Below are 13,650 nucleotides of genomic sequence, written 5' to 3'. Positions count from 1 at the left end.
TCACCCTACATGAGGTGGAACAAAAGAGGCACTCAATGCATCGTTTGTCCGATACCATCCTTACGCCAGTGCCAGCCCCACCCAAGCTCTGAAGAGCCTGCGCACCTCAAGCCAGCAGAAAAAACACAGAGCAGCAATAATCCCTCAAGATGATTTGGTTTTGTATGTGATCATGATCTCTCAGCTCTCAACGTACAGTCAAAGACCATTATGTGGCTACACAGGGTCACCAGGCATAATCAGAAGACAGTTCTCCTCATCTTCTGATGCTCAAAGTGATCCCCTGCATTGGCAGCAGCCTTACCTGACACATTTAAGATGGAGGGGGAGATGTCTGGAAGCCCCACTCTAGAGTCTCCCATCCACCAGACAATTGTCACTGGTTCAGGGGGACCAACAGCAGCACAGGCCATATGAAATGGGACATTAGGGGACACGGACACATCCTCGGGTTCCACAGTAAAGTAGGGCACACCTAGAAAAGCAACAGACAAGTGATAATAACTGCAGAGACTCCTTCTGTCTCTTGTCTATTTCCAGTAATACCAGTGCCCAACACTAGGCAGAGAGGCAGGGCAGTTGAGTGTCCAATCCAACTGCCTCCAAGCTCTTCACAAGATCAGATATGCTGGATCACCTCAGGACATGAATGTCTACACTTTCCTGCAAGAAGAAGTCAGAGAGGAAAGAGCACTTGCTTCCCAAAACGCCTTTGAAAAAACTATTTCACTGAGTCTCCTTCAAGATTCGCCTATGAGGTAGCTTTTACTGGCAGTATTTGCTCAATTTTTCAGCTGGAGAGACTGGAGTTTAAAGAGGCAACCATCAATAAATTTAGTGGTGGCAGACACTACCTTAAAAGATGCCTAATCCAGCTGCAGATACTTCTTGCTATGCATTAAAAACTGAAGCTTGTGAATGTGTTGAACCAATGGCTTTAACAATCCCATGAATGAGGGAAGAATCCCCCAGGTGAGAGACTAGGATCATTTACAATGCTTTTTCCTCAGCTTAATTGACTGGAGCTGCCTTCCAGCATGCTCCAACACAACAAGAACTGGGCTGCCTTGGAGTTAAGGGTAATTTGTTTCAGAAATTTGTTTCAGAAGGCTATCGACGAACTCAGTTCTTTTGATAACTATGTGTTCCCTGCCACAGAAAGACTCCTGCTTGGTACAATAGGACTTAGATCAGGCCCATAGGGAGTAAAACACAGTTGCAATGCTAACTACCTCAGGTCACCTCTAAGCAGCAATAGCTGAGTGTAACTCAACACATGAATATATGTGGTTCCTCTTGCAGGCATTGCCAAAACACTTGTGGTTTCAGTGCTCCAAACTTGTGACACAAAAGTTATCAGCCATCAGCACCAGTGCGGACCCTGCAGGACAGCTGGCATGCACTTCTGGTGGCTGGTGGAAGAGTTAAAGGTCCAAAGAAATGCCAAGTTCCCATTTACACTCGAAACTTTGGGTGTCAAGCACAGCTGCTTCCGACTGCATCTACACCAAAATTATGTGTTCTCAGCTGCAAAAAGCGTGTTGTAGAAACTGATGATCGGCTGCATCACAGCAACATGGGAACCAACAACACTATGCATGTGTTTTAATTACACCGTTTGTCCCTGGCCAAAGATGACAGGGCCAAATAGATTCAGTAGGTGTGGCAGATGCTGAGCACCTCCAACAGCAGGCAATTAATGTAGGTGACCAAAGAGGAATTGAGAAGCCTAAGGCTTACCATTTCCTCTACATTCCAGCTGACAGTGGTGTCCTCAGTCTTTCATTGGCCATCCACTTGCTGTCTGTGTCTTTCAGGTGATAGTTTCTTTGGGCCTTCCTTGCCTCCTTGCCACTCCCTTTAGAGTGGCATGTAAATGAACAAACTAAACCAGATCTAAAAATAGGTCACGTCAGGAATGATGGTGAATATCTGTACAAAGGCTAATGCTTAGACAGGTATATCCATCATCATGATTTACTGCTGGTTTTTGCTTACATGTGTTATTTTTTTTTATTGCAGTCATACATAAATAATAAAAGTGAATAAACTTTCCAGATACCAGCTATGACAGCTCCACCTGCTTTGCCCTCCTCCAAGAAAGACTAGAAGGGATAATATCTTTGTTTTTCTACCTGTGAGCAGGGTGCCTGCCTCCTGTCCCTTTGCCATGGCAGCTGAGGTAACATTTCGGGAGGACCATGCCCAGCTCAGAAGGTTTTCCCACCTTGGGAGCAGCTAACTAGATCAGACAAGACCACAATTAAAAACTCTTACAGTTCAGGGAGTGCAGCCGATTCATCCAGCTCAGGAACTTGCCTCCATATATAGGTCACCTGGATATCTCACTCTGTAAGGCATTTAGTTTCCCAGTTCCTGGTACAAGAGGTGAGTGCCCGCATCCCCTTTCACACATGCACCTTGGTGGCACTGAACAGCCAACAGCCAGGAAATCAGTGGCAAAACAAGAAAAAGAGCCTGCCTATTCCCCATTCCAAGCCAGCATGCAACCTACAGGGTCATTTTTTTTTTTTTTATTTTCTACAGCTCAGTTTTTAGACACTTCACTCAGGAGGACGTGTCCATACAGGTGTGGCTGGAGGTCTGAAAGTAGCCACAACAGGACCCGGCAGCCCTGGGAACAGCCGCATGGTTAGAGGTGTAATTTCAAAGGGGAAGCTCTGTAAGAAATGTAATCTGTATTTTTCAGGTAGTCACACACTACAGTGTGCCTCTTAGATTACCTCTCTCAGCATCAAACACTATCATATTCTTGGTAAGGTCAGACTCCAGTTTCTAAACCAGAAAACAGTTTCAATTTAATTTTGTTTCTGTAAATTGAGAAGTGTTTCATGAGATTAAACATTCCAGCTGCATTACAAAGGCAATTCAAATACCATTGCTACAAATTCTGCCCGATACACACTACCTAAGCGGATCTCAAGGCAGACACTAGACAGCATAGAAATCCACTCAAGCCCACTTTAAGCAAGATCACCACCAGCTCATGCTTGTTGAAGACTATCAGCACTTGCCAAAAGCTGTAAATGACCAGAGTAAAGATCCTCTCTCAGTCAAAGAGGACAACAGCTGTTATCAATACAGCAACCACTTCTAGACAAAGCCGGTAGGCTCAGGAAAGAAATACACACAGTGATAACAGTGATAGTGGTACTGATAGGATTTTGTGTTTCCCAGTTTTTTCTTATGCTAAGAGCTGGCACGTTTATAAAAAATCCACCCCTTATCACTATTTGTTATTTTTTTATTTTTTTCCCCCACTAACTCCCACTTCAAGATTACATGCTCAGTTTGAGTTTAACTAGCTATTTGCTCTTCTCATCAAGGTTACTACTTGCATTTTTTTAGCTTACGCTTAAGCTGTAAGCTTTGGCCGTTGTTCTCAACACTCCCCCTCACATAGCTGCAGCTGGTCTTTGCAACTTTGATACTTCTTGCTGATCTATCCAGAAGGGCTCCACTGTTTTTCAGAGGGCTTAGCACACTGAGCTACCCAATCACCCCTTAACACACCCACCATGCAAATGCAGCCACCTCTGGAGCAGACCATGGTAATGGAATAGAAACAGAAAACCAGCACAATACAGAGCATTTTTAAACCGTAAACGTTCTCCAGTTAAAACTGCACCTGAAAATGCAGGTGGACAAAAGCCTGGGACTTATGGAAGGCAGCAGGCAAAAGTTTCTCTTCCTGTGAGAATTGCTATGAATCTTTCCATGGCTCTGAGAGACCTTTGCTGTAAAATATCCAAACTACACAACCTCCCTTAACATCCTCCCTGTTTCCCCTCTTTAAGACTGTCCATTCAGCTCTAGTCCAAAGTGTTACCAATTACATCCAAAAAGCCACTTCTTGCTGCAAGTTCACTGTTTCTGTCAACCAAATATTGAGCCATCCCATGACTACCAGCTTCTGAGGATGTAACACAATCATGGCTCAAGGAAAATGAAACTAGAGACAGCATGAAGCCACCAGCCAATGCTGCCTTGGGTGAACTTTGGGCAACCACGTAGAAGTTATTCTTTTATCAGACAAGACTGGGCAAAACGGAATAGCCACAGCTATGAAGTGCTGATACACAGCACTTCTCCCAAAACTCAGAATTAGTCTAAAACTGTACCTTGCCCTCAAACACCCGTTTGGCTGATAACCAAAACCAGGCTGTGACCCTGCTTTGAGAAATGGGTTGGACCAGATGACTCCCACAGATCCCTTTCAACCTATACCATCCCATCATTCCACAACCTATTTCAAGAGGAAAGCAACAACTGATCGTAGGGCAGGAAAAAAGCGTATGCATGAAAGGACCTTTCACTCATTTCCTAATGTGCCAAAAAAAAACCCCCAGAAGGTAATAAACTAACAGCTCCTCTTCTTGAAGCTACTCTCCTACCATTTCTTACTCCTGCTCTGTAGTGATCTCACTGCAGTTAGCAGCTATGGTTCAGAGCCAAAGAGGCTGTCACTGGAGCAATCTGCTCTTACCACTTCCACCTAGAGCATATTGGTGGGTCAGCTCTGAAAGGAAACCAGCACTACTACTACTCCTTACCTTCCACTATGAGCCACACTTGCTGTGATTCTTCCTTCTTCCCCCCGTTCTCAACCTGGCACCAGTACTTCCCAGAATCTGTCCGCTCGACGGATTTCAAGCTGAAAAAAGTCAAAAGCCATATCGATATTTTATGTGGATAAAGCATGTTTTTGCCCCAAAGGACCCTTCAGTGTTTGGCAAACCAGATGCACAGACAACACCCCCTGAGACGCAGCCAGCTCTGGGGAGGAGGGCAACAGCTAGCCAGCACAGAGCACGCAGCAAAACAGTAGAGACAGGAGGCTCCTCTCTAAAGCGGTGGAGGCAATCCTGAGCAGGGCAGACAGCCTTCCTCTGAAACGTCATCACGGGAAAAGCATTCACGTCCTTTGAGGATAGGAAGGCATTGGTCATCTTGATCCTGAGTCGTGACTCTAGCTAGCCTTCAAGAGTGACAGCTTGACCTACAAGGCGTGAGCTAGCAGGAAGCTCCAAATCACAAACATCCAACGAGTCCAACTGTTTTGCCTTAGTTAGGTGATGGGACTGGTGACAGCCTCATACAGGAACTGGTGGGTCTGAAAAACCCTCCCCTTGCCTCAACTGTACTCAGCATTACTCTTATCCCAAAAGCACCTCACACTGTGAAACTCCTTGAGCCTCTCAATCTGCAATATCAAGGAGTTATGCTGGCCTACTCCAGCACAAGGCCTCAACCTACAAGCTCTTGTGTCCTCCCTTCCTCAGCAGCAGCTCCCCTTCTGCGGAGATGCATCCAAGCAGGGGCAGGCAGCCATGGGGACTGAGCAGCATTCAAGTCGTAGCCCTCTAGGTCAGGGGAGGAATACCGCTTCTTGCTCCACCACTGGAAATCTGCGGTCTCGCTGCTGTTAGCAACATGAGGCTAGCGTGGTGAGTAAGGGAGAATTAGGTCCCAAAGCAACAAGGTCTCAGCTACTAAAAGCACCAATGCGAGTCTGAGCAGCTGTCAATGTACAAATGTTGATCGCCCACCATGGGATGTGCAGCCATGCGTCTGCTGCCATGCAGGGATCCTCAGCAGATCTGATGACCACCTTTCTAATGCTAGCGGTCCACCTTGGGGAAGGGGAAGAATGTCTCTGGAAGGAGGACGGAAAAGGGAGAGTGTTTGCTGAAATGCACAAAATGGACCCACTACAGCCTGATTTTCAGAGCTGTACCTTCAAACGGCATCAGCTGTCCTGCCCATCCAGCCGCATGTTCTGAAACAGTGATCGCAGCAGAGAGTCACACAGAGGGTGGTAGAAATGATCACTTTAGGAGAAGAAAGGAAAAACGAGAAAAAGATTTGGACACACCTAGATTTAGCACCCTATACTTCCCCTGGTGCCACAGAAAGTTCTCAGTAGAAGAAAGCAAGAGGTGAGAAAGGAGATCAGACAGCGATTGTGAGGGGCAAAGACAGTTAACTAGTATAACGAAGGGGAGGAAGTAAAAAGTATAGTTTCAGGTCAAACTGTTTCCACAACAATCTTATGCAATTATTTTATTTGGCACACATTTTGTTCCTATCAATGTTTCCTACAGACAAGCTTTAGCACAGAGATTTTTAGTTGCTGGAATTGGAGACTCTGTGCACTGTCAATCCAAGAAGTCTAACAGGAGATGAAGCTGGAGTAAGAGTGATTCTCCATCAGTCAACAGTTTTGAGCCCTCACAAGTGATGGCATGCTTCCTTGTACAAGCTTTCTTTATCCATAGAAAAAGCCAGAGCAGAACCCTGGGTGTTGTTTAACCCTGTACTCCCAGAACTAGCTGACATCCCGCTTCTGCTGAAATAAAGGCACAGTGAGCTGCTTTGCAGCAGAGGAGGTTTTCTGCCACTGAGGGGGGCAGGACTGACACAATGCAGCGTAAATGTATTAGGAAAGTCACTGCAAAATGACTCGGGGATGGTTCAGGTGACAAACACACCTCCCCAAAGAAAGGAAGGGGAACTGGTCTCGGGAGTCTTATTACAATTGACAGTCCTCACCCTTTCAGTAAGACTGACAGCTCAAGAGAGAGAGCAAGAGAACAGAATGAGTATTAGAGAGAAAACCTATTTGTAAGTCAGACCTTAGTCTTCCTGCTGCAGAGCAGAACAAGATGAACAAACAAGGCAAGAACACCCTTTCACCTTGAAGTCACGTCCCAAGCATCACAAGCATTAGCAAAGCACCTGTCAGCACAGTAGTCACAAAACCAATATGGTTCTAGCGCATAAAATCTCAGTCCTCAGTGGCTTCAATTCTGCTCTCAGTTATGCCCTTGTTCACACACTGAACCTAAGAATCCTGCCCCGCTGAGGGCACCGCAGTTGCATAGATATAGCTGACAGCTAAAACTGTGCGATAGTGTCTGCAATATTCTTCCTTCTCTGCATCTGTTGTACCTGAGGAAGCCGATCCAGTGTTCTTCATCTACTGGAATGTACACCTGGTCTACGCTTTGCACCACTGCTCCATCCTTGATCCACAACATCTCGGGATCTTCCATTCCCTCGACGCTGCAATTTAGTTTGACGGGTTGACCCTGGGACACCTTTAATTTGATTGGAGGTCCTGTAAATTTCATACCTAAAAAAAAAATACTACTCCGCCCCACCCCCGGAAGAAGGGGGGTTGGAGTACAGCAAATTACTCTAGGTCAGTCTGGAATTACATACCCTACCAGCACACACTACAGAGGGGTCTGTTAGTCTCAGCACTGCTCTACTATGTCTGATAGGCAACAGGCAGAGGCAAGCACTGAAAGCACAACTGCTAGAGAGAAGTGGTGGCTCAGTCTGTACGAAGGGCTTTTCACAACTCATGTAACAGTAGATGGGCTCCTGCAGAGCAGTACTCAGGCAAGCCAGACAAATGCTGGGAGCTTCGCCATGTCAGTGATCCAGCAGTGCTAAGCACATTCGCTCAACATCGTACCACACCTCCTTCTTTTCCCCAGGCTTGAATTTCAGCCACGGTGTTCCTGTGCTGCTAAGAAATCATCATGCTCACTCCATTGTAAGCATTTGTAAAGAACTGGGATACAAGAAAGAATCAATTACGTCTCATTATTCAGCGCACACTGTTCCTCTGCATAACAGAAAGCTTCTCTGCAATTTGCAAAACCCATGAAAGCAAAGCCTATTCCACAGCATACCTCGCCAAGAAGCAAAACTGTTTACAGAACAGATATTTCTGTCGCATGATGTGGGCGTGTGCTCAAATGAGCCTCCCTGACCCTTCAGTCCAGCCAAAGGACCACGTTATACTCAGAGCTATACAGCTGCAACCCCAAAGCAGCAGGGTGAGAGATGGTGGGGCTACTCAGGTTTACATTGACACAGAAGCGATCAGAATCTGGCCCAGAGCACGGTTACATGTGTGGGTGGATGAGGAGTGTTTCCCTCAAGCCGAAAAGAATACATGGAATGTGTTACCATGAGAAAATGTAGAAGCCAACTATGTAAGAGCATTTAAGAAAGAAAGGCATACAAAGGAAGAACCAGAGGATCAAAGGAGACCGTGGGAAAGCAAGAAGGTGGGAAATAAATGTAAAGCTAGTTTTGTTAGTGGCCATTTCCTATGCAGAGGCGTAGGACTGACAACAGAACAGGTCTAGCCTAGTTCAATATTATGCTTTGGCAGTGGCTTCCACATCCTTTACAAACTATTGACTCCATCTCTCCACTGCTCTGGCAAGCCATGTATCACAATATTACACCTTCAGCCAGTTCTCTGGCTGGTCAGCTTCTCATAGGATGCCTCACTAGCCTACAGAGCCAGACAGAAAAATGCCAGTTTCTTAAATCCAAAGTGCTGCTAAGTACGCAGCCCTGCTGCTCTTGAACTGTTACAGCCTGACCGGTGATTAAATACAGAGATTTCTCATGTGCTACTTCCTTTCTTGCCAACCTGTCACCCTCCCGCAGCCACGAGGGCACCACCTCACAGGGCAGAGCCACAGCAGAGAGACTCACCGCCTGGTTGTAACAGCTGAAAGAATGGGGAGGCAGCACTGAAGGATCAGCCAGCGCTCTGCCGCTGGCAGCCAGTTCCCAGCAGAGCAACAGTGGTCCAGGAGCAGTCCCAGACCACAGGCGGAAGGACTTTATTCCTTTCCTTAATGAGATCCCCAGCCTGTTAACAGCTGGTTTCCCACACTCAAGCCTTTTGCTATTCTATCTGCTGTTTTTAATTTAGCAAATTCAGAGAGAGCATTGGAAAACTGGTAAGATGACCACTGTAGTTTAGTTGCTACAGCCAGTTTGCTGGACTAAGGATTTAATCACCTTGGGTGAGGATGATCTAACCTCGCATTACTTAACCCATCTGCAACACAAATGACTCGTCCCAGTGCATGCCAGAAAGCACACTCCCCTTCGCCACTCACAACACTGGAATAAAACACGAAAGCTTCACAGCAGCTTTCTCTGGTACAGAAAACTGATACAGCCAAGCTGCTGAACGCACGCACAAATTGACAGACACTTTCATTACAGATGCCTTCACGGAAAAGCAAACTACTAAGCTTTCCTCAGACTGCTCTGCCGAAAGAGTTAGCCACAAATGAAACAAAGAAGCGTTGTTAGAGGGCCTTTATGGGTTTCAGCTCCCGCACAAATTAATGATGTAGGAAATTAATATACAGTACAAGCATTCAGCCTTCGTTGTCATTCTGCACATCACCCAAGTATAACCCCTCCACCAAAATCAACTGAAATGAAGAAACACAGATCAGAGCTCTTTAATAAATTCGCAGGTTTTTGACAAAAAAAATCCAGTGTTAGCTGCAGCATCTCTTCCTGCAGGTATCGGGAACAAACACACAGGAGGCCAATATGGATTTTAATTTCCACCTATTCCTCCTACTCTCCCACTCACAGTTTCTCATCTGATAACATTCCTGCCCCCGCAAGAAATAACCTCATCCAAATTGGTTTCTCCGAGCCCACCTGTAAGGGCTGCGGGAGCTGAAATGTGCAGCTAGGAAATAAAACTAGATTAGATTTTTTATCAACCAGTCGTCAGGCAGAATTAACAGCAAACAAGCATAATAGTTGTCAAAATACATTACATATTTTGGGGATTTGTTTGTCTTTAAACTCGCCACCTCTGGGTATTTTGACTCCTAGGACAGAACTGTGCTTTTTCTGAAGTTATTCTGGGAGTGGGGAGAGAGAAAGGCTTTCCCCCATGCACGACAAGAGAAAGGTTTTTCGATTCTCAGGTTCCTTCGGCGATCCGATCCGCTCCGCTCCTCCCCGGGGAAGCCGGCAGGAGGCCGGCCAGGGCTCCCACAGGCTCCGGGGTGAAACTTGGGAAAAGGAGTTTAGGAGAGGGGAAAAAAACCCAAACAATCCAAGCCACTCAGGAATGCGCCCGGCTCTCTTTGGCGGCGATCCGGGCCGGCACACGGCGCGGATTACGGGGGCTCCGCTCGGTGCCTGCGGGCGGGCGGCGGGGCTCGCAGCCCCCGGGGCTCCCGATCGCCACGTAGCCGGTCCCGCAGCCCCCAAACGGCCCCGACCCCGTGCAGGGGACGGTCCCCCGGTCCCGAGCCCCCCCCGGCAGCGCTGCCCGCCGCTCTCACCTGCCACGGCGGCGATGTCCCGGAGCGCCGCAGCCCACAGTCCCAGCAAGAGGAGCCGCGGGATCGCCATGCTCCGCTTCAGCTCCATCGCTCCCGCACCAACATCCTCCCACCAGCTCCCACCGCACACGAGGGCGGCAGCGGTACCGGCAGCGGCAGCCGCTCCGGGATCCCCGCGTCGCTACCGGCTCCTCCCGGGAGGCTGCGGGGACGCGCAAACTTGTGTCTGCGGCTCCGGGTCGGGTCGGGTCCGGGGCAGCCCGGTCTCCCCCTGCCGGCTCGCAGCTGGTCGATCCGCAGCCGCCGCCTTCTCCTGCAGGAAATGGCGCTGTCGGGCGGTCACGGCGAGCTGTGCTCCCCCTCTGACATCACGCTCATGAATATGGAGAAGCCGGGCGCCCGCCCCCAGCCCGCTCGGCCGCCGCGGGACGGGGTGATGGGCGCGCAGCGCGGAGCGCCCGCAGAGGGTAATCCGCATCCGCGGGAACTGCCGAGCACAGGGGGGAAACAGATCGCCCGTTCCCCCTCCTAAATGGTGATGTGATTGAGAGCAGCCCTGCGGAGAAGGACTTGGGGGCGCTGGTCGGTGAGAAGCTCGACATGAGCCGGCAATGTGCGCTCGCAGCCCGGAAAGCAAACCGTGTCCTGGGCTGCATCAAAGGAAGCGTGGCCAGCAGGGCGAGGGAGGGGATTCTGCCCCTCTATCCTCTCTTCTGAGATCTCACCTGGAGTATTGTGTCCAGTTCTGGAATCCTCAATGTAAGAAGGATATGGAACTGTTGGAATGGGTCCAGAGGAGGGCTACAAAGATGATCAGAGGGCTGGAACACCTTCCATGTGAGGACAGGCTGAGAGTTGGAGTTGTTCAGCATGGAGAAGGGAAGGCTCTGAGGAGACCTTATAGCGACCTTCCAGTACCTGAAGGGGCTACAATAAAGTTGAGGAGGGACTGTTCACAAAGGCTTGTGGTGATAGGATGAGGGGGAGCAGGTATAAACTGGAGAGGGGCAGATTTAGGCTTGAAGGAGAATTTCTTCACTATGAGCATGGTGAGGCACTGGCACAGGTTGCCCAGGGAAGATGTGGATGTCCCATCCCTGGAAGTGTTCAAGGCCAGGTTGGATGGGGCCTTGGGCAGCCTGGTCTAGTGGGGCGTGTCCCTGCCCATGGCAGGGGAGTGGAACTAGATGATCTTTAATGTCCATTCCAACCCTGACTATTCTATGATTCTAAATATGGAAGCCTGGCCTCTCGGGAGCCCCCGTGCATCCTCCAGGGAAGGGGGGCTCAGGGTCACCACAGCTCAGCCCCCCCAACCCAGGGCTTTAGTCATGCACAGAGCACCCCCAGCTCCATCATTCCTGGCTGTCTCTCTCTGTCTCCGGCCAGGCTCCCCTCACCAGCTGCATCCTGGCTCCAGGAATGCCGGCCACCCCATCCCGGTGCCCTGTCTGTGGAGGCGGTGTGCCCTTCAAGCAGGACCGGATCAGCCTTGCCCTCTTTTCTGCTAGTGGAGGAGGAAGGAGAGGTTTGAGGAAGGAGGTCTCTGCTGCCATGGAGTTACTGGCATGGGGTGGGAAAAGTCACCGACAAACAATTTTTAAAAAAACAACCGTGGTTGTCCCTTTTCGTAGGGGTTACAGTGAGAATCTGGGTTGAGAAGCACCGTAAGGAGCAATAGCATTACAACACGATGCAGCTCTCAGCTCTGACACAGCCATCAGTGTGCAACACTTAGCCAGGGGCTCCTGCAATGCTCTGAAAACCTGGCTAAATGGAGGAGTGTGGGGAAGCAGCGTTAGCCCCATCGGGGGGGTGGAGAAACTGAGGCATGACAAGCTCACGTAATTCCCTCCCAAGCTCAGATCTTCCCCCACCCTAGCTATTTGCATTTCTGATAAGAATTCCTAGGGGACTGGAGCAATGCCAAGAAGATTTCATGACTGGAATGGAAATGTCCCTCCCTCTCAAGTGCCTCCTGCCACAATGAGGTGGCCAGGGTGAAACACTGGCAAGATATCCACCTGAGAGCTTGTGGGAAGCCTGGGTGCTCTCAGGAACAGGAAACTGAGACATGCCTCTTGCTGGGATCACCATGGCTCTTGGGCTGAGACCTTCTGTGCCAGCGTTTGCTAGAAGCTTCATGTGTACTTGCTGTCACTGCTCTCTCCGCTCCATGTATCTGTATATATCCTATATACGCATCCATCCAAGTGCATGGTGTGTTTCTGCGCTTTGTCATGGCAATAGTGCTTTCCCAAAAGTAGCTGCTTTTGCAGATTTTAGTTGCCTCATGGGAAAAAAAAAATAATGACCATTAGAATAATCCTGTGTTTCTATAGCATTTTCCTTCTGATTTCTGCCAGCCTTAAAATTACAGAGGCTTATGACACTACTCTATGGGCTCAGGAAATGCCCTCGTGTACAAGCAGAAGAGAGGAGACATCATAGACAGTCACTATGTCTTGACCAGGGCTGTGTAGGAACACAGCGGCCAAGAGAGGCTTAACTCCATGCTGCGTGCCTGGAGCACTCCTCTGCCTCGATGGGCATGTTGTGCTTCATCCACAAGTCATATGCAATGCTTCCAAAGTTTTTGGGAAAGGGAAAGGACCTTTTATCTGCAAAGAGGAGTATGCAATAGGAAGTTGTAGCACAGCACAGGCCAGACTCTGAGCTGGTGTAAGAGAATAAAGCTTTGCTGGAAGCAGTAAACCAAAGGGAATTTTCCTCAGCAGGGGATCTGGCTTCAGTTCTTGTAAGAAGGACTTTTTGTCAACAGTGATAGGCAGGAAGAGCCATATGAAAATTGGACTGAAATCTTGCACGCACTGCCAGTTGGAGTGCAAACTGCTGTGGGAAAACTTACGGAGGAGTGCAATATTACCATGCAGAAATCAAAGGAACTGGTGATTCTGAAATGCTTTTGCGAACCAAACACAAATAAACTCTTCTGGCCTTTTGTGCCACTGAATTAAGGAACATGGCTTTGTTCTACAGGCCGTAATGCCAGTGGCAGTGCTCGCTGCTCACACACACAGGACACAACACAGTGGGTCATAAACAAGCTGGTGCTTTCCTGGCTTACATCTTTTCCTTAATTCTGTTGCGACAGTGTGTTGTCACATCTCACCAGGCTTGCTGGGTGGTGTAGGCATGTTCTAGAAAATGCCTGAACAGCTGCACAATAACCAAGAGGTAAATTTGCAGTGCTGGGAGACTTCTGAAGATGATGGAGAAGGAAAAAGGAAGAAAAGAAGAGAGGGAGAGCGGATGGATGAGATAAGGCAGTAGAGAGTATTTGCTGGACTTCTTCATGTTCCTCTGCTGTTCAGCCTCCTCTGATTATTGAGACCCGACAGGACAAGGATGGGTTATCCCAGTGAGAAACACCCCAAACCATCCATTTTCACACAAGAAGCTATAGCCCTAAAAGTTCAGCAAAAGGTGATGGCACATGCCACTACCCCATTGCCAAAGCAGTCTGTCTGCA

General features: G+C 48.6%; 1 protein-coding gene across 4 annotated transcripts in view; it reads right to left on the bottom strand.

Annotated features, from left to right (window-relative positions):
* TYRO3 (TYRO3 protein tyrosine kinase) overlaps window positions 1-10,458 on the bottom strand; it is a 41,152-nt gene extending 30,694 nt beyond the window's left edge. For 2 of the 4 annotated variants that reach the window (XM_054067607.1, XM_054067608.1), the window contains exons 1-3: window positions 10,158-10,458; window positions 6,973-7,156; window positions 4,575-4,675 (exon numbers count right to left, since the gene is read on the bottom strand). In XM_054067607.1, coding sequence (XP_053923582.1) covers window positions 4,575-4,675; window positions 6,973-7,156; window positions 10,158-10,245 — 373 coding nt within the window. In that variant the 5' untranslated portion in view covers window positions 10,246-10,458. Of the gene's footprint in view, window positions 1-304; window positions 476-4,574; window positions 4,676-6,972; window positions 7,157-10,157 lie in introns of all 4 variants that reach the window. The other 2 variants (XM_054067606.1, XM_054067609.1) reach the window with 2 other exon arrangements.
* Between the last annotated feature and the right edge of the window lie 3,192 nt (window positions 10,459-13,650).

Source organism: Cuculus canorus, chromosome 5, assembly GCF_017976375.1.
Source record: "Cuculus canorus isolate bCucCan1 chromosome 5, bCucCan1.pri, whole genome shotgun sequence".
Classification (NCBI taxonomy): domain Eukaryota; kingdom Metazoa; phylum Chordata; class Aves; order Cuculiformes; family Cuculidae; genus Cuculus; species Cuculus canorus.
Note: the sequence above shows the minus strand (reverse complement) of the source record. Positions and strands in the feature narration are given on the sequence as shown.